This window comes from Trachurus trachurus, assembly GCF_905171665.1.
Source record: "Trachurus trachurus genome assembly, chromosome: 6".
NCBI lineage: Eukaryota > Metazoa > Chordata > Actinopteri > Carangiformes > Carangidae > Trachurus > Trachurus trachurus.
The window spans coordinates 16,930,824-16,951,449 of NC_139897.1; the positions used below are offsets into that span (position 1 = coordinate 16,930,824).

The 20,626-nt window shown below is 41.2% G+C and overlaps 1 protein-coding gene across 1 annotated transcript; it reads left to right on the forward strand.

Annotated features, from left to right (window-relative positions):
• Positions 1 to 1,713: 1,713 nt before the first annotated feature.
• On the forward strand, positions 1,714 to 19,834 carry rfx4 (regulatory factor X, 4; the record flags this gene model as incomplete). Its single annotated transcript, XM_083972892.1, has 18 exons — positions 1,714 to 1,861; positions 4,242 to 4,328; positions 4,489 to 4,549; positions 7,627 to 7,750; positions 9,148 to 9,209; positions 9,671 to 9,884; positions 10,370 to 10,447; positions 10,548 to 10,711; positions 11,651 to 11,751; positions 11,849 to 11,907; positions 12,033 to 12,177; positions 12,463 to 12,557; positions 13,042 to 13,159; positions 14,784 to 14,903; positions 15,627 to 15,791; positions 15,930 to 16,056; positions 16,144 to 16,282; positions 19,562 to 19,834. The coding sequence occupies exons 1-18, from the start codon at positions 1,819 to 1,821 to the stop codon at positions 19,832 to 19,834; spliced, it is 2,175 nt and encodes a 724-aa protein (XP_083829018.1). The 5' UTR covers positions 1,714 to 1,818.
• Between the last annotated feature and the right edge of the window lie 792 nt (positions 19,835 to 20,626).

Consider the following 20,626-nt stretch of genomic DNA (forward strand, 5'->3'; position numbering starts at 1 on the left):
TAGAAAAATAGAGAGCGACAGCTTCATTCATGTCAACGTGGAGAGAAAGTTGCTTTGATTCGTACGGTTTCCTCTTTTAAAAACCGGATCCTTAATACCACCAACATGTCGTATGTGGCGTAACCATACCCCCCACTCGCGCGCACACACACGACCCAACTGGGGCCTTTTCACCGAACAAAAGCAGTACACATCCGTTTGTGTGAGGAGAGTGTATGAGAATAGGAAGAGTGGAAGAGGCTCTTGGTGGCTGCACCTGTCCTATTTTATGAGGCTCCAATAAGCAGATAACAGGATGGAGAGAAGAATGTCCTCTGAGGGAGATACAGACTCCACCTTCGCCTTATTTGACAGAAATTAATTAGATCCTCCTTTGAGATCACGGCTTTGCACCGGTCTCCATTTAGGCCTTTGAATATTGACTCATTAAAGTGCTGTTAAACTGTGAAATCCTTTGTCAAACTCCAATTATCTGTAAAGATGCATCAAAAATAGTTCTCCTCTCTTCGCTCTGTCACTCATCTCAGCAGCTCTCTTCCTCCCATTTCACTCTGAATGGATGCACATCCCCTGTTTTGTTTTTTGTTTTTTTACAAACTAAACTGCGACCCTGTGCCCAGTTGTCCCATGCCATGCTGCTGCCACCCTGTCCCGTCCCTTCCTCCCAGGTGGCTGCATGCACGGTGCGTGTCACTGAGCAGCAGCGTCGGTGCCCTACGCCTGCGCACTGGAAGAGAAAGTCCTCCTTTGCTATCCATGGTGTGGTGAGTAATTCAGCCATAATCCGCCTTTCTCCTCTCCCCTCTTCTTTCCCCTCTCCTCTCCCCCTCTCCTGTGGTTCCATTCATATTCTAATCACAGCTTTCCCTTCTCCAGCTCTCAGGCACTCCATCAGAGCCCTCCCAGCCTCGGGCTTTGCACTTTTACTTCCCCCCCTTTGTGACCGTTCCCTCTTCTCAGAGGCACACCAAAAATAAGGTTGCCACAGCAAAAGAGTGAGCGAAAAGAGGTGAGAACTGTGTTTAAAAAAAAAATAAAAAAAATTTAAATCACACTTGTGCAGTTTCATAACATGGTTAGATGCGCGTTGGAACGAAATGACACGTTGACTGAAAAAAAAGTTATGGTGGAGATAGATAGAGGAATGAGGTGATAAACAAAAGGAAAACTGGCAACAAGTGTCTGTGAGATGTGAAACGGGAGGTAGAATCAGAAGGAAAGTCAGCAGCGGCAGTTGTGCGGTGCAGGGATGTATGTTTATTTGGAGCTCGGGTGTATAAAAACGTATTAAATGCCATAATGGAAGACGGGGAGGCCACAGTGTTAGGACTGCGTAGATCTAAGCCTCTTTTTTTTTTCGTTGGGAGGGAGCTTTTCTTATTCAAAACAGCCCCACAAAAGACTTCCAGTGAGCCTTGCCACATCCCCATCTGACTTGGGGCCATTCATCAGCCTTCCAAGCCTATCAATGACATGTCCCCATCAGGGCTCCTATAAAATCAGCCCCTTTCCCATGAAACATCAGCAAACATTTTGACGGGTCTGGCTTTCCCCCCGCTGGATTTCTGGAGTCTCTACCCCCCCGACCCTCCTCCTCCTCCTCCTCCTCCTCCTCCTCTTTCCTCCCTTATTCCCACCTCCCCCCTCTCTCCTCCGCCAACACCACCCCTCTCTGGGCGAACCTCAGATCCTCAACATCTCCTGTGACGGGCAGTGGTCACGGAAACACTGAGCAAGACAAGGGGAGAGCTGCCGAGGAGGGGGAAACGTGCACTAAGCCATTTTCTTGGAGGAGCCGGTGTTGTTGATGGGAAGAGGATGCATTGCGGGCTGCTGGAGGAGCCTGATATGGATTCCACAGGTCAGTCCCGTTCAACTCCGCTTGTTGTTGTGGACACCGTTTGGAAAATCCAGCTTCTGTTCAGAGACGCCGTGCGAGTTTCTTGCTGCTGCACTTGTTGAGGTCTCAAACTTTTTCTCTGTAGTCACTGAGAGGAAGAGGCTGTGGATGCCTGGCTCTTGATTTAAACTACATTTTCTTGGTGGTATTATTTTTTTTAGGATTACTCGCATTATTTATGAATGAATGGTTTCATATCTATGGGAAGTGTAATTATGTTGCACATCACAGAGAGCAGCGAGTAGTCCTTAAATCTACAGCATTGGCCTTTTTTAGTGGTTTCTTGTTGAGGGGGGGGTCTGATCAGTTAAAATAAACTGTCCTGACCGTTAGTAGTGGAGAATTAAAAACATGTGCACATCGTGGTGCACTTGAAAGCATCATACACCTGCTCTGTGGGATGTATTTTTTTAGTTTTTGAGTCCACACTCGGAAAACTGGATTTTACTGTGAAGTCGTCAGTCTAATATTTGTGTGTCTGATCTAAAAGTCGCTACCTTGACTTACAGGAATATTAATGATTAATCAACCATCTTGACTAGAGGATTGACAAAAACAAATTGTGTTTTGTCATTTCTGCCGAGAAATTATTTATTGAAAATTAAAAACAGTTGGATTAGGACACTGAAGGAAAACCACATCTGCAGGCAGCTGGTGCAGTGTAGAGTAGTTAAGTCCTGAATGTGTGGTAATAAATGAGTGAACATCCGTTTCACTTGTTGATCAAACTTAATCCAATTATTTAGATCCTCAACTTATCTGTTCCTGTGGCAAATGAAGCTCGAGATCTGAGCCTCTGTGGAGAATTAGCTTCGCTTCAGTGGATTCACTTTTTTCATTCCCAGGGTTTGTTTGTCGTTTTCTATGTTTTGTTTTTTCATTTCTTTATTTATTATGTAGAAAGAAGCTAATTGTGTCGGTAAATGACGGGAGATGTCAATAGTGATTTATTAAAGTTGGATTTTTTTTAAATTGTGCAACAGGCAGAATGATTTACATGTTATGCAAGTCAAATGCTAACACTAATAATCAGCAGTTATACAAAGGCTGATGACTGTCGTAACCGCTCAACCGGAGATAATTAACAATAAACCTCTAATAATGATAATAATAATAATGATTTATCATAAAAAGAGAAACCAGGTCTGTGTTGGAGGCCGTGGTCATAATGGGTCTTTTTGCTGTCAGCACGTGCCAAACATCTCGATGTCGATCGTCATCGAGTGCAAACTTCTAAAACTTTTCAGTATCTGTGACCTCCTGTGAATCCCCCCGTGGGCTGCACCAACAGGTCGTCCTGCCAACAGTCTGTCCTAGCAACAGCTGCTATGGTGACTGTTGTCAATTCACTTATAGAAAAAAAAAAAAAAAAGATTTGCACATTTTCAATAAATTTTAGGTGAATATTTTTTATTTTGTGTAATAGGTTTTTAATTACAGCATGTTTATATAGTGCTGTGCATACTGTGCAAATGCCTGAGGCAGTTTGCTGTTCAACAGTTTTTTATTCACCAGTTCAATAGAAAATATTCTACTTTTTATTCCTTCTCTGTGTTTGTACATGTCTGGAAAAAGTAGTTCATTGCCATAGAAAAATATAATTCATAAAACGATTTAGAGCTTTGAAATCAACAAGAAGAATATTAATCACACACGCAATTTCCTTCTTAATTACTTTTATCAAATACTGAATACTTTTTTTGAAAACAAATAAAAGAATTATAAATGGATTTCCACTCAGTCTGGCAGTTTCTACATGAAAGCTTTGGTGTTTTGCTGCAGCCCCGTCACAGAAAGCACACCAGTTGAGCTATTTCTAAGTAGAAATTAAAACTGCACAATGGCCTCTATTCCACCAGACTGCTTCAGTAATGTGCACAGGCCCTTTTAAGCAAGTGTGTATGCTCGTAGTCTCCTGGGAACAATGCTGGATTCCTGCCGTCTTGGTGAAAACATCTTAAATAGAGCCATGGCTGCTGCGCTGTCCATACAATCGATTGTTGTCAGCTCACCCAGTCACACAAGTGACATTTATAGTGTGCTGTATAGGCAGCGACTTGCCCTGTTTATGTAAATAAACCTTCAGAAAGTGAGTTTTTTTATTTGACAGTTTTAGTTTTGGTGAAAAATCTGCAAAACAAGGAACTAGAGGGAAACTGCTGCTGCTGAGTGATGTCGATGAAAAGTGTCCCCTGTTATAAAAATCATCTTCTGCTTACCAGATTCATCCTTTCATGTTTACTTCTTAAATGAAAGTATAAAGTAGGCCCAGTTTTTTTCTGTGTCGTACTCAGAGTTGATATGTGGTCCTTTATGTGTTTTGTTTTTTTGTTTTTTTTAGAGAGCTGGATTGAAAGATGCCTCAACGAGAGCGAGAGCAAGCGATACTCCAGTCACACGTCTCTGGGGAACATGTCCAACGATGAACGTAAGCAGCACTAAACACTAAAACCACTGACTTTGACCTGCTGTGTTGTATATTCCTCAAACGACACCTGTTAATCTTATAGTCAAGTGTCATGTAACATTTACTGAGCAACAATAAGTGTTGGTTTTATATAAAATCCTAAATGTATTGTTTGTTACAGATGAAGAAAAGGAAAATAACAGAGCCTCTAAACCACACTCAACACCAGCTACTCTGGAATGGTAAGTTATTAACAACACATCTGAACGTTTTTGCTTTCATTCATATAAAAACATTAATTAGATAATGGTTGGTGAGAAAATGTAAAAAACAAAACAGTTTTGTATCAAACAGCAGGAATGAAAAGCAAATAGAAAAGTATTGTAAAAAAGTATGTGTTTATTTTAATAAATTATTTCAAATGAAGCTTTCACTCTCTGTGTGGAACATAAACAGAATAAGTGCACAGTGAACCCATTATATTTTGCATTGATAAAATGACACATGTAACATCCTATTTTTACATTGTGGTTCATCATTTACAGCCAGATTAGATATAAATACTGGATTTAATTTAATAGTTTTGCTTGACATAAATAGATGACACCATGAACATCAGTGTCTTTACACACTGGTTTCATTTCTGATCTCATGTTGATAAAGGTTGCTGCTTTTTGAAATATGGCATTTTTTATGTGACACATTGAACATATTTATATTTTGATTATTAACAGGAAATGTAGAACAACAGTTGTTTTGTTTTTCACACCTTAAATCTTAAACCTAGCATCTGATAATGAAGGTCAGATCAGATAAGAATTTATGTATTAATTCACATGCTGTGTGTGTATAAATTACAATCCGCTCAAACTTCACAAGAGTCTGCATGTGTCTGCCTGTTGCACGACCCCGTGGTTAATGACACCTTTTACTGACTAGTATTCACAACACCCATGAGCTTAAATGAATATTAATAGTGATTTAAGTAGCTCTGTGGGGGGCTAATACCCAGAGTGAGCAACATGAGTGGAATCAGTGTAGCTGATATTATATAGAGAGGCATTGCAAACATAAAAGTTGTATAATAATTGAACTAATTAAATTTTATCAGGATGTTGCATCAAAAGAAAAGAATACCTCTATTTTTTTTTCTTTTAGATAGAAGGACATATGATGTCAAAAAGCTTTATATTCAACCCAGAATAATACACAGTGCCCATTAGGGAATTAACAAGTTTTAAAAATGCAGTTATATATAAATTAATGTGAACATTAGGACTACTGACTGCAGTTATTTTTGGCTGTAAGACATTGATCGGGTCAAAGAGATCATCACTGAAACAACAAAGTCATGGCTCAAAAATCAACAGGACCACGTTCCTGCTGGAGCCACATACATTATGTTCCTTATAAAATGTTATACTGTAAAAGAGGCATTTATATACTGTTGGTCTTTGAAATACAGTAACAAAAGCTGAGAAAGACATAGAAAACAGTGTAAGGGAGCGTGAATTAACCTCATCCTAATCCATCTGTTGCTCCTTTAAACATTAACTCACTGCTTTACTGAAGTGACCTGGTCCACATGACAGTTTCTATTGTTGAATGCTGACGGGCTACAGGTGTTTAGAGAATGGACATTTAATTTTATTTAAAAGAATTCAGACATTGTTGTTTCTACTTTAAAATGTTATCAGAGGAGGAGTTACTCCAAATATTCAAAAACTGCTGTAAATATATTAATTATTCCATTCATAATAAAGTCCACAACAACTGCAGACTAGTAAGCATTATCTCTGCTGTTTGAATTAATTTTAAAACGTGCAGGTTTTTTCTGAATGTATATATAAAAAAAGATCTCAGTAGCTTTTAAAAACAAACATCCTACTTACATGTCGGAGTGTACACAAAAGTGAGCAAATACATTCTCAAATTTAGAAAAAAAATGCGTGTAGTTAATATGACGTCAAAGATCACGGGTAATGTGTCCCTGAAGGCTCAATTGTAAATCAGTTATTTTATTGTTTGCCCCTTTATTGCGTACACAGATGATTATATGTGTGTTCAGTGCTAGCTGGCCAACATGTGTTTGTGTTTGTCAAACTGTGATAATCAGTTGTTTCATTGACAGTAAAGAGGCGTTTCAGCTTGATTAAATGTTTCTTGTTGTTGGACCATGAGCAGACGGAAGCCTAAAGTATTACAGACAGATAGTACTAATTGATTATCAAGTATAATAGTATAATAATAATTTTCAAACCTTTATTTTAAGCTAAAAGCGTCATCAAATACAGGCTAGAGTATGAGCAATTTCAGAAGATGAAGTGATATAAAACCATTACAACCAGTACCAGACTTCCAGTGTTTCTGTGATTTGAGGCTTTTTTTAGAAACAAACTGTTGTGCATTGTCCACGTAGCAGCGGAAATCTATACCATGTGTACTGTACGCCTATTTCATGAACTCCACGAAATAAAAGGGAACCCATAATAGATCCCTGGGGGACGCCAAGAAAGAGAGGAGCATGAGAGGAGGCATCCCCAAACGTACAGTAGCATAGAAGCACCTCGCTGATGCAAGTAAAGTTTTACAGACTTTTGTGACTAATGTGTTGGGGAACAGTCACAGCAAAATACAATTCAGTAACTCTGACAACTAAAGACAGTAAATGTTCCACTTTTAGAGGAACCTGCAGCTTTAGAAACGGTGTAAAATCAATTCAAATCATTGCGATCATTTTTTATTTTTCACACATAAGTTTCTGTAACCCTCTTGTCACAGTTGTGTAGGACAACACTAAAACTAACACAACTTTATATGTGCAGAAAATAAAACAAATTAAAATCCATAAGTATCAGGATGCGTCCACTACAGTCGTTAGATAAAGAAGACCACTGACCAGAATCAGGACATTTAGCTCTGTAGTGCTCTGTTACCTCTCTGTTCACACTGGAGCAACTGGTGATGTATTTGTTATAGGAATGAAATGTGTTAAAGGTCTGAATATAACAGATGAAAAGTTGTGTGTGACTGACTGCTGAGGATGAGACAGCAGCTCCTCCGATTGCGCTAGCTAACTGTAAAATGTCTGTGTAGCTGCTTTAACGCACGTCTGATGTGAAGTGCTGATGTGCAGGTGTGGCGCTGCTTTAACGAGCATGAGGATGAGGTTGCTAACACAATACTGTCTCCTAGCAGTGAACTCCTGCACATTCTTTGACCGCTGTTACCAGTAACTTGACATCTCATTAAGTTCACCTCACATTAACAGCTACTTTTACATTTTTTGGATACTGATGAATCTCATTGTCCCTCACAGGCTAGAGGAGAACTATGAGATAGCTGAAGGTGTGTGTATCCCCCGAAGTGCCCTCTACATGCATTACCTAGACTTCAGCGAGAAGCAAGACACACAGCCTGTGAACGCAGCCAGCTTCGGAAAGGTAAGAGTCACAACTTCATTGCAGATGAAGGTTTATAACGGTGTGAAAACTCAAATCAAAACTCATCGTCAGACTCCGTGAAGGTCGTAAACTCAGTGATCCTATCGTGATGTGTATCTGCTCTTTGATACGCGAAAGTCCAATGGTGGAGATTTTAGTCAGAAAATGAGTCCACAGAAGAGGATGCAAAGCAGCAGTGGGATGTTATAGCCCCTATGGAAGCAATAATCTTATCCAGTCCATCAGCCATAAGCACTAGTCTGATTATTTCATGCCTGGGTTGGTTTTGTGCTGCAGCTCTGTGCTGCTGCTGCTGCTGCTGCTGCTGCGTTGAAGTAATATCGACTGCAGCTCAGTGTGAAGCAAAGCTCATGCGGCCGCTCACTGAACACATAATCTAGAGCCAAAGGAGATGTGCTGCTTTCGTCTGTTCCCACAACCCCGAGAAGTTCCTCCTCCGCCGCCGTTCCTCCTACCCCCAGCCCCTGTCCCCTGTACCCTGGACTCTGGCCCCAACCCCCAACCCCCAACCAACCACCCGGGCCCACCCCCGCCCCTTTGCAGCTCCTGTCGGAAGATATTGAAAAAGAGAAGGGGCCTGGATTAATGTGTAATTAAAGGAAATTTGGAAGGGTGAGATGTTGCGGAATGTTAGATCAGTGGCTGGAGCAGTGTGGGGTGTCCTTTAGGAAGGCTTCATTGATTCAGGACAAAAAAACGAGAGAGGGCCCGGACTGCCTCCCTGTCTGCTCATTTATCAAGCAGGGCCTGACAGAAACTTCACAGCTTGGCCTCTTTTTTCATCCCACACAATGGAGAGCTACACTGTTTGCTAAAGTTTCTGCACCAGGAGCTGGACTAAGGAGCCAATCTCTTTTGGACAAAAACAGAGGAGAGGAAGAAGGAGGGAGTGGAGAAGAGAAAGAGAGTAAGAAGGAGAGACAGGATGGGTGGGTGGGTGGGTGGGTGGATGGATGGATGAGGGGAGACTGTTGATATAGAAAGAAAAAAAAAAGTAATACCCCTGGATGTTATAAATGGATGTCGCTCAGAGCTTTTATTTTCCTCACAGACCTCCCTGTGGACACAGTTAGACAAACTTTATTAAACGCTTTCCCATTAAAAAAACAGAAATACTTTATTTTTTAACAGGTACAGTACTTCTGTACAGTTATATACACAGTTTTATTGGCTGTTTAATTGTAATTTAAGTACAATTTTGTAGCGTTTTCTTCCAAAAATGTCAGTGATATTTTAAGCAGATCTTATTTGACTCCTTTGTTCTTTATTACAATTGACTGAAAGGCTGTGATGAAATCGATATAACTCCAAAAGCAAAAAAAAACTGAAGAGTGCTTCCTGCTCACTGACTACTTTTTCTCTCCTACATTGGCCAGATCATAAGGCAACAGTTTCCAGCGTTAACTACCAGACGACTGGGGACAAGAGGGCAGTCCAAGTGAGTTGGTTTAGTTTGGATTTTGTTGGAAACAATCTGATCGTTCACTTGTCACACTTGTCCAAATATCCACAAAAAAAAAACACCACCAACAGCAAAACATAGTGAAACAGAAGCCACAGATTCATCTCTGGTGATATTAGTAAAGAATCGTTAGATGAAACAACCACACAAACTAGATAGATAGATAGATAGATAGATAGATAGATAGATAGATAGATAGATAGATAGATAGATAGATAGATAGATAGATAGATAGATAGATAGATAGATAGATAGATAGATAGATAGATAGATAGATAGATAGATAGATAGATAGATAGATAGATAGATACTTTATATATTTTATATAAACTGTGTGTTTATATAAAATTTGACATTTTCTTTCTCTGTTTTTGATAGTAGTTCCTACGTCTACTTGAAGAGGGAAGACTAAACTGTGTCCTGTCTGTTCTCCTCAGATACCACTACTACGGCATCGCGGTGAAGGAGACCTCTCAGTATTATGACGTGATGTACTCCAAAAAGGGAGCGGCGTGGGTGAACGAGACGGGGAAGAAAGAGGTCACCAAGCAGACAGTGGCGTATTCACCGCGCTCCAAACTCGGGACGCTCCTGCCAGAGTTTCCAAATGTCAAAGACCTAAATTTGCCCGCCAGCCTGCCAGAAGAGAGGGTAAACAGGAGTTTTAAAAGTCCATCCTTACACCACCACCCCCCTCCTACCCCTGTCATCCCTGCTCTCGCTGCCATCGCACCATCTCTGCGCCCCCTCTGGCTCTTTTATCTGGATTTTCACTGGGTTTGCGTTTAGAGAAGGACCCTGAGGATTTATATGCTGGCTCCTCACTAACTCTTAATCTTTTGGGGGAGATAATAAGATCTAGCGATGGACAAAGGACAGGCACTAGCTGTCCGGCTTTTAAAAGAGGGGCCATGATTTTAAATGGTTTGTGTTTTGCTGATCTCTAAAGCTCGTTTTATATTACTCTTCTCCAGCCTGGACCTGTTACATGTATTTATTGTGGGTCAGATGCTTTGTGTAAGATTTATTTTCTTGTTTTTCTACCACTGTTTTTTTTTAGTTTGCCCCCAAAAGAGGGAAAAAAAGCCATTTAAGATTGTGATGCAATTAGATTAATACTCTGTTGTTGTCCACAGGTGTCGACCTTCATCATGATGTACAGAACGCACTGTCAGAGGATACTGGACACTGTTATTCGAGCCAACTTCGATGAGGCAAGGCGTCTCTGTTGTTTTCTACTAAAACCCTATACAGAAAGTTAAACTTGTATCTCCTGTATAATTAAACCTCACGGTGTGTCTGTGGTGTCTGCAGGTCCAAAGCTTCCTGCTGCACTTCTGGCAGGGGATGCCGCCCCACATGCTCCCGGTGCTCGGCTCCCCCACGGTGGTGAACATAGTGGGTGTCTGTGACTCCATCCTCTACAAGGCCATCTCTGGGGTGCTGATGCCCACCGTCCTGCAAGCACTGCCTGATAGGTGAGTCAGAATGAAACTTTCGCTTTTGCTACGAGTGGCTTTTGTTCCGTTTTAGCGTCTGTGGTGAGTAAAACTGGATGTGAGTGAATAACATGACCAGTCATCATCTCAGATGTTACTGAAATTCACACAGGCATCATGTGTAAAGAAAAGTGAAAGAAAAAAGAAAAAAGATGAACTCTTAAATCATTCATTTAATCTAGATTTCTTTTATTCACACAGTAGCTGAACTTTTCAGTTTTCATTTTTCAGAAACTTTATCCCAACACTGTCATAGCAGTTGCACAAATATGTTGCACATGCAGGTTACTTTTCTTTCTACTTCTGTCCTGTTCATCCCAAAGCAGCTTTAAGTCTGGAGACAGTGCTTCTTTTCTATCATGTCAAGGCACAATCTAGTTTTTCTTCTAATGTTTTGGCTTATTATCTTTCTCTGGAACAAACCCCACAACAATAGTTTGGTCGATTCCTGTGTGATACCTTCCTTTTCTCACTATTCTTACATAGTAATATTTATATCTCTACCTCCTACAGTACAGTATTTTACTAACAATATGTCAGAGGATAACACATATTTGTTCCAAAATGCCCTTTGTACAGACAGAGTATTTGTAAGTCATCAAGTCTGAGCACCTGTTTTCTATGAGATGTACATGATTTTTCAGTTTATGCCACACTGGACTTGAAACTTCACTGAAAACTGTAAAAATTGAGCTGTTGTACAATGTTGGGCTCGTGTGTTTTTCAATGACCTGACCAAAGAACAAACTTTTATTTTCTAAATATAAAACTTACAGAGTGAACTAAAGCTGCTGCTTCATTCACCAAGTTGAGTCTCCTTTAAAAAACGGCTTGTGCATGTCTTATTACACCGTACTTTTTCACTCTGTTGTGCTGCTATGTTGCTAAATCTGTTTCTCTTTCCCCTCGTTTACACAGTTTGACTCAGGTTATACGAAAATTTGCCAAACAGCTTGATGAGTGGCTCAAGATAGCACTTCACGACCTTCCTGAAAACCTGAGAAACATCAAATTTGAATGTGAGTATGAAACGCACGTCTAAAGGAAATACAGATTCTATATTTTTATTTTTAGACATCTCATGTAAATTGTTGTTTCTCCTCTTTTGTTTTCCAGTATCGAGGAGATTTTCTCAGATTCTCAAGCGGCAAACATCATTAAACCATCTGTGTCAGGTGCCTATCGTGTACTGAATGTTCTTTTTTTTTAATAAAATGAACCATATGAACAAACAGAGACGATAAGGGATATGGATATGCTTGTGTGAGTAATAATATTGTTGGTATCTCTCTGCTCCCAGGCGTCCCGGACTGTGATAAACAGTGCCGACATCACCTTTCAAATGCTGGAGGACTGGAGGAATGTGGACTTGAACAGCATCACCAAGCAGACACTTTACACCATGGAGGACTCACAAGAGGAGCACAGGCAGCTTATTATCCACTGTAAGTCCAAACACACACACACAGAATTACACTTAACTTCCACACAAACAACACACCGGCGAGGGACAATCATTCCCACGACCGGCAGAGTCAAAGCATTAATGATGGAGACCAAGAGGTTAAGTAAGTTCACTCTCCTCTGAAACACCCCTGCGGAGCATCTCCAATCACCGGTCCTGACGGGATCAGAGGTCACACTTAACGCAGATAATGTTGCATAAAGATGCCACTTGTGTGTTTTTTCTCTCTTTCCTATCTCACCTGACCCTCTGTCTCCCGTCACAGTGTATCAAGAGTTCGACCGTCTCCTGGAGGAGCAGTCTCCGATCGAGGCGTACATCGAGTGGCTGGACTCCATGGTGGACCGCTGTGTTGTCAAGGTCAGACAAAAACAAAAAAAAACTCTTAACCCCTCATTGTTTAAACATGGTCTGACTCAGCACGTTTTTTTTTTCTGTAAAGTTTAGTTTAAGTGAAGTTTAACCGTCGGTCACGTATTTGCACAGCAGATGACTTTGCCCTTAAAAAGACACCTGCAGCTGAAAGCCACTCGTCTCTGCGTGTCTTTTCTTCCCCTGAGGCACTTAACGCTGCAATCCTCTCAGTTAATGATGTCTTCAAGCTTCCCATTTGCGTCCATTATGGCCAGATATGGGCTTGTAAAATTTGGTCGCCCCGGCAACGTCTTGGACTGCCCAGACAATAGTTCAATAGGAAGGCGTGTCCCCGGGGGCAAATTAAATAGTTGACTTGTTGACATGTTTTTCGTTCCTGAGGGTTAAGCCCCAATACGGACCCAGGGGTTAATTCTACCCCGGCATCCCGACCCTTCCCCCTCTTTTCTCATGGAAATGTTCTCTCTAGGTGGCGGGGAAGAGGCCCGGGTGCCTGAAGAAGGTGGCCCAACAGTTCCTGCTGATGTGGTCGTGTTTCGGTACCAGAGTTATCCGGGATATGACCCTCCACAGCGCGCCCAGCTTCGGTGAGCCGCTGATGCTTTGTCATCATTCCTCCTCTCACGCGACAGATAGGAAACACACAACTCTGAGAGTTGCGCTGACAGAATAGTTAGTTGTGTCGTCAACATACATGTTCCTGTAACACACACACACATTGATGACACCAGCAAAACATGACTCAAAACTCCTCTTCCTGAAAATTCAACTTAATTTTTTTATTCTCCAATCAGAAGAATTAATCGGATCTACCTCTAAAAGTTTTATAAATAGTTTAAATTATCATTTTACATTTTTGTAACCTGTTTCTAAAAAATTGAATTGAATTGAATTTGAATAATAGATAAAACCATACAAAACATGTATATTTTATATCACTTAACCACCTAGACAAATGACTGAATTTCTATAGATGAAATATATTCACATCTAAAATTAAAACAAATGTGTAAAAAAAAATTCTATATGAAACCTGTTAGAGACTGGAACTATTTCATTTATTTTTCTAGCCTGTAGGCTACGAATGTGTATGTTTATGTATGAATGGTAATATTGCGGACATATGTTATATAAATATACATCCTGGCATTATGTGGATATTATGAATACCATAATATCCACATTACATTCATGTTCCCAGAATGTAAAGATAAACATAAAGCAAACAATCAGAAAAACATAAATAAGCAAATAATACATTTATATACATATTACATTTTACATTTTTTTAAATAAACTTATAAATTGTAAATATGTTACACTGTATAAGAATTAATCATATGTATATTATTATTTTCAGTATTTGTACACATTTAAATTTTAATATGGATATTGCATTTATTTCATAAATGTGTACCTTTGTATATCCAGACGATGTTTTTTATGTGATAGTGATGTACGTGACACACATGGCCACATATTATATTATGTTCCTGTTTGGGCAGGGATGTTCGTCTAAAAAAGCCATGTAGTCCAGACATTTTCAGTTTTCTGTGATTCTCAAATGAAGACAGAGGAGAAACAAATAAAACGTCTCCTGTTTTAATGACTTGTTGTGTACGACCGAGGTTTGCAACAAGTGCAGAGCTGTGAAAATGAGAGAAAAGAAAATGGCTTCTCTTTCCTGTACTTGTGTCCTTTGGCCCTGTCTGTGAATATCAAAGACACAGCTGGTTGCAGTGTTTTGATAAAGCAGGTCTCTGTGCACAAACAGCTAATTAACAAACGCTGCCCCTCCCCGCTCCCCGACGTGTTTGCCTGTCTTTTCCATTTTATGACCGGTCAGTATTACACCCCGCTCCCCTGAATAGCCACAAGTGTTTATTATGCACACGGCGGCGGCGAGCGAGTGGCACAATGACACAATTGTGACACTCCCTCACATGCCTCAGTCTCATCTTCCGTGTGACCCTGAGGTCGGCTGACATATTTCTGGCACTGAGTCGGTACACGGAAACAAGCACACTCACTTTTTTTTCCTTTTTTTAATAACAGCTGCCGTGCTGTGAGTCAGGATGTGATGTCATTAAATAGATGCTTTTTGAAATGCCTCAGTCTTGACGGTACACAGGCAACTTTTTTTTTCTTTTTTTCTGTCACTGAGACACTTTTTATCACTGTTAATTACATGTCTTGTGTGTTTGTGCGCAGGCTCCTTCCACCTGATCCACCTCATGTTCGATGACTATGTGCTTTACCTGCTGGAGTCGCTGCACTGCCAGGAGAGGGCCAACGACCTCATGAGGGCCATGAAGGGCGAGGGCAGCACAGGTGAGGCCGCAAAAAATCCCTCCTGTCCACATCGGTCAAATTAGGAAGTTAATTTGTCTCGATTATGTGACTGGACAATTTTCAAGACAATGAAGTGGGATTTCTTTGAATCTTTCACATTCACTTTTCAAGCACAAATTACAAACACATCGGATTTTGTTAGTTCAGAAACTCAATAGCTTTAGGTTGAGGACAAAACCTCAGCAACCATGTATAATTAAAAAAAAAAAAAAAAATTCAAACAGTATTCAATTAATTGATAAAATTACATAATTACTGAAAAATTAGCACGATTCAGTAACAAAGACAATCATAAGTTGTTAATTTCTTTCATATATCTAATGTATACATATATCTTTCTTTTAAAAATGAGCTGGTTAGTATTTTCTATAAAAAATACAATATAAAGTACCAAATCTGTCAAATTACTCTTTTGATTTGTTGCATAGTTTTTGGGCCCAAATTCTATATATTTGGTGTTAAGAGCACAAATGAGGTGGTTTTCTCTCTTAAATCCATTTTAGTAATGCATCACACATGTAGCGGTAATAATTGCCTTTATCTTTTCATTATTAGGCAGGTATTGTGTTTTTATCTTTATTTTTACTCAATGAACATTTTCATTTCATGCAGTTTATCCACCTAAACACCAAACATAGCGTCTCTCCCTTTACTTCTATTATTATCTATTCCTAATCGTCTGTTCTCTCCTCACACCTTCAGCAGAGAGAGAGGAGGAGTTCACTGTGACAGAAACCACTGCCACCTCCCCGTCACCTGCTGGCTCCTACTCTCCTGCTCGCTCCGTTCACTCGGTGGGCGTCTCCTCCGCCAGCTCCCCCACGGCCGCCGTGTCCCCCGAGTACACCGGAGTCACCGCCACCACAGGTGAGACAGGCCTCAACTACAGGGTTTTAACAGGTGTCACTGCACGTAGTTCCTGTGCGCCAAAACACTTTTCTCTGTGTCTATATATGTGTCTACCAGGCGCTGTTCAGTCATATACCTGGTCCCTTACATACACAGTGACAACAGCCGGCGGCTCCGCTCCAGAGGCCGGACAGCAGCTGTCCTGTATGAGGAGCAGCGCCCCGGTCCCTCCGCCATCGTCCACACACCGGCTGCCAGTCTACACCCACAGAGAGGAGCATGGGTAATTATCGCTTGTATAATTCAAATAATATTGATTTCAATTATTTATTTGTATCATTTATTGATATATTGTCCCTGCTCTGTCCAGGTATACTGGTAGTTACAACTATGGCAGCTACGCCAACCAGCACCCTCACTCCATCCAGAGCCAGTATCCAAGTCTGGCCCATGAGCCGGCGATCCCAGCCCCCCTCCACTACTCCGCCTACCACCGCTCATCTGCACAGGTCAGTCTCAGTCACCTGGAGGACGGGTTCAATAACAACAGTGGAAAACAGTTTGTGAATTTGCTCAGTGAATTTAAATCCACTTGAATCCCTCACCACAATCTATCTATGCATTACTTTTCAAATATAAATCACAAATTTACTAAAAAAATACTGCAACGCAAACCTCTTAAGAAGACACGTTAGATTCTGGGGCGGTGCGTGGCACAGTGGTTAAGGCAGCCGCCCCATGTAGAGGCTACAGTCCTCAACGCAGGCGTCCCCGGTTGCATCGGGCAGACCTTTCCTGCATGTCATTCCCCCTCTCTCTGCCTCCCCCTTTCCTGTCTATCTCTACTATGGCATAAAAGCCAAAAAATATACAAAAAAAAAAAAAGACACGTTAGATTCAAAGATCAGTTTAAGCATCAGTTTTGAACAGGAGGAGGAAGTACTTAGATCATTTACTTCAGATGAAGTAACAAAACCACTCAGGAAATACTCCATAATACAGTAACTTTAAAAAAAAAATCCTCAAAAAAGTATATTAATTAACTTCGACATTCATTAGTATAGGCGCTCATCCCTTTCAGAATATTATGTTATTAAATGTTAAATTGTTTGATTATTTCTGTTGATTGCATGAGCTACATTTGAATGTTGGCAGTTTTAATCACTTCATATACTGTTGGGTGGTTTGATCTCTAACAGTTTATATGAGTAACATATTAATCTGTAATGTAATCATAATGTGGTCAGGAGGTAAATGTAGAGGTATTAGAATATAATGGAGTAGAAGTGTAAAATAGCATAAAATGGAAACACTGAGTAGATACTAAATACTTCATAATTACCGGTATTCTAAAATATATCTTAAATATATGTATTTGATTAAACATGTGGATCGTCTCTCCAGTTGTGAGGGCGGTGGAAGGTGCAGATTGTCCATAGAGAGGGACGACATGTCACATTACTCACATGACACAAGCATGTTTGGATATGATGTGTGAATATGTGAGTGTGAATGTCTAAGGCACAATACAGAGCTCTGTTTGTGCAGCTGAGGTATCTGGATACAGAAATATAAGCTGAAATCTTGCAGTTTTCTTTTTTATTTACCCCAGTAGCATCTCTTGTAAAATGATTCTTGAACATCAGCAGAAAGGCTTCTCTAACTCACAAAGAAGATTTTACCCCTGAGAACAGTTATATTGAGATGGAGTCACTGATTCTACAGCTAATGTAGCAACTGGTGTGGGTTTTACGCCTTTGATGGTAATTTCCTGTCAAGGGCCCTCCAGCCTCCGCTGGCTGTATAGTGGGAGGAGGAGATCAGCTGAGCCTCAGCGCTCACAGCGTTTTCTAAAAGTCCCAGAATCACCCTTTTCCACACAGCGGAAGCAGACAGTGAAAGGTGGCTCGGCCGGGGCCAAGAGGGGCCCTGCTCTGTTACTCCTCTTTCCAGCTTTCAATAGTCTCTTCATCTGTTTGAGCCAGTAGCCACAGAGGAGGGCAAGGGGGCATTTATTAAAATATTGTTATTCAATGGTCTCTTTTCTGCTTGTGAACAAGAGGCAGCTGAGCCGTCTGCTCTGCTCTCTGACCTGCACTGACTGTCTTTTTCCATGCCGTGATCCCTCATAATGGAAGCGACTGTCATGTTTATATTTAGTGAGAAAAGGGAAAAGGGTCTCACTTCCACTTTTTTTTTTAAAGCCCGTCTGAGTTTAAATCGGGAATAATGAAGCAGCTTTGTCCGTGTGAGCGGCTGGAGATGGATCTGAAACGAACAGAAAACTTTGTCAAATCTCCATCTGTTCAATTTATTTTTATCATCAACAGGCCAATTTCATTACGCCTGTTTGTGCCCGGTCACCATAGGCAACGACAACAAAAAAAAAAAGAAGAACACTGGAAAACCTTTTTTACAGCTTGCGTCTAATTTTCTTAAGTGGCTTAATTTTCTATTTTGACCGGTCTGGTACAACTTGTGAAGCAATTTCCCCCGACAGGAAATTACCATTGGCAGGGTCAGTTCACACCCGGTGCCACATGGTTAACACAGCATCAAATATGATATCAGCGGGCTGGAGCTGAGGCCGAGGCTGAGGCCGGAGCTGAGGCCGGAGCTGAGGCCGAGGCTGAGGCCGGAGCTGAGGCCGAGGCTGAGGCCGAGGCTGAGGCCGAGGCTGAGGCCATGTAAATGCTCTGTGAGATTCAGTGTTTCAGCAACTGGAATCAATATACCGCTGGAAGTTGCACACAGTAGTTATATAGGTCTGTGCTTCCTAAAATCTGACTGCCTTAAGGACAACAAGTGATTAAGCAATTCAGTATTTTTGCACCAATTTATTCCTGGGTACCATTTGACACTTCATTAAAGGGATAGTTCAACATTTTTGCCAAATGCACCTATTGGCTTTGTCAGATGCAGCCTGCAGCTGGTTGCTACAGCTCAGTAGGCGACACTAGAAACTGTCAGGTTGAGGATTCTCAAACTACTAAGACTTGAACAAAAAATGATTTATTAAACTCACGGGGGAGAAAACAACTTGGAAAGCCAAAACCGTGCAGGAACACAGAGCACAAGCACAGGGAGTGAACGCAGACGAGCCAATAAGGGACAGTGATAAAACACGGAGGTAAAATACACAAGGGAGAAAGGAGACACAGGTGAGACACGTGAGGTAATCACAGGAAAACAAGACAGGAACTTCAAAATAAAACAGGAACTAAACAGGGAACAAAAGACAGACTGACAGAAACAGGGTTAAAGCGTTGGTCCTGGATCTGTCTGGACATGAACATCTACCTAACATCACCACTAAAACTGTCTCATTAAAATTGTATATCTTATATTTTTCATGTCTGTGACGATTTGCCATGTTAGCGTGTTTATATGCCAAACTATTTATTCCCTGGGACCCAGCCAAGCTAGCTGTGCCCCTCTTCATGCGAGGCTAAAATCAATGCTGGCTTTGATAATAAGTTTAGCCTATAGTTTGAATCACAACTCAAACAAAATGCAAAACATGCACTTGTTCCATCTTCTCCAATGTGTTAAACTGATGCATTTCTATCGCATGACACAGGCTCAGATGGTTTGTTAGACAGAGGAAGACATCTGAATATATCATCTTGGTGTCTGAGCATTTTTCACCAATGATTATTCAAGCCAATAAATCAGCAGATTAATTAGTTATATAAATAGTTGGTAATTTATTTTACACTTACAGAAGACGACTTTACAGCATCATTAACTTCTCTCCTCTCCCTCTTCTTCTTCTTCTTCTTCTTCAGTACCAGCTCAACGGCCAGATGTCTCGGATGGAGCCGTGCTTGATGGGCAGCACTCCTCGGCTGCACCCCGCACCTGTCGCCCCCCGGTGGCCGGACGTCTCACCGGCTAACAGCTGTTACACCAGCCCACCTATGCATTCATCCCGCTATGCCACCTCCGGGGACATGTACTCTCCCCTGGGCCCACGCAGGAACTCAGAATACGAACACTCGCAGCATTTCCCCGGCTTTGCCTACATCAACGGAGAGGCCACCACAGGCTGGGCTAAATAGCCTTTAAAAAAAAAAGGAAGAAAAAAAAAGATGTGGAAAGCCATGTTCAAGCTCCAGGCCTGCCAGACTGGTGGATGCAAAGTCTTAAAACACTTCCAATCAAGTATATCAAATAAGGAGGAGCAGAGAGTGGAGAGTACCAATGCAAGGTATTAGCAATCATGGTATGGACGTACTGACAATTTGAAAAGACTCATTACATCAATCACACTGTGGTGTAATTGATTAAACACATCTCTTCAACTACTGATGGAAGAAAAGATATGAAATCATCACACAGATTGTCAAAACTTGCAGCAAAATCATTTGAAGAGTGCAATGCTGCTGCCAAGCTGTGCCTTTGTTTTTAGGAATGTACACCTCTGCCACAGTTTCCCCCCTCGGCGTCGCTCTCACTAGACATCCCACAACCGTCGGTCAGTCACGTCTCTGTCTGACGGATCAAGTGTGGGGTTTTTTCGAGCCGTTATGGACACCAGTACAATCTCAGTGACACCACTGTCTCCTCTCGTCGCCTCAGCACCGCGCAGCAGTGAGCTCGCTGCTGCCGATTAAACCTCAGTCTGCTGCGGGATGATAATGAACTGCACTGCCTTAAACTCCTCCCTGGACACCAGTTACACACAGTGGCGCGAAGCCAAAACAAAACATCACAAGTGACACATTATGAACTCGTGAAAATTGATCTGTGTGTTGAGGTGTCTTTATCTCGGATAGTGTGTTTTTTAATGATTGAATGCTGTGACTCTGAAACAACTGTGCGAGTATATTCTGTCGCAAGCTTTTCTGCTG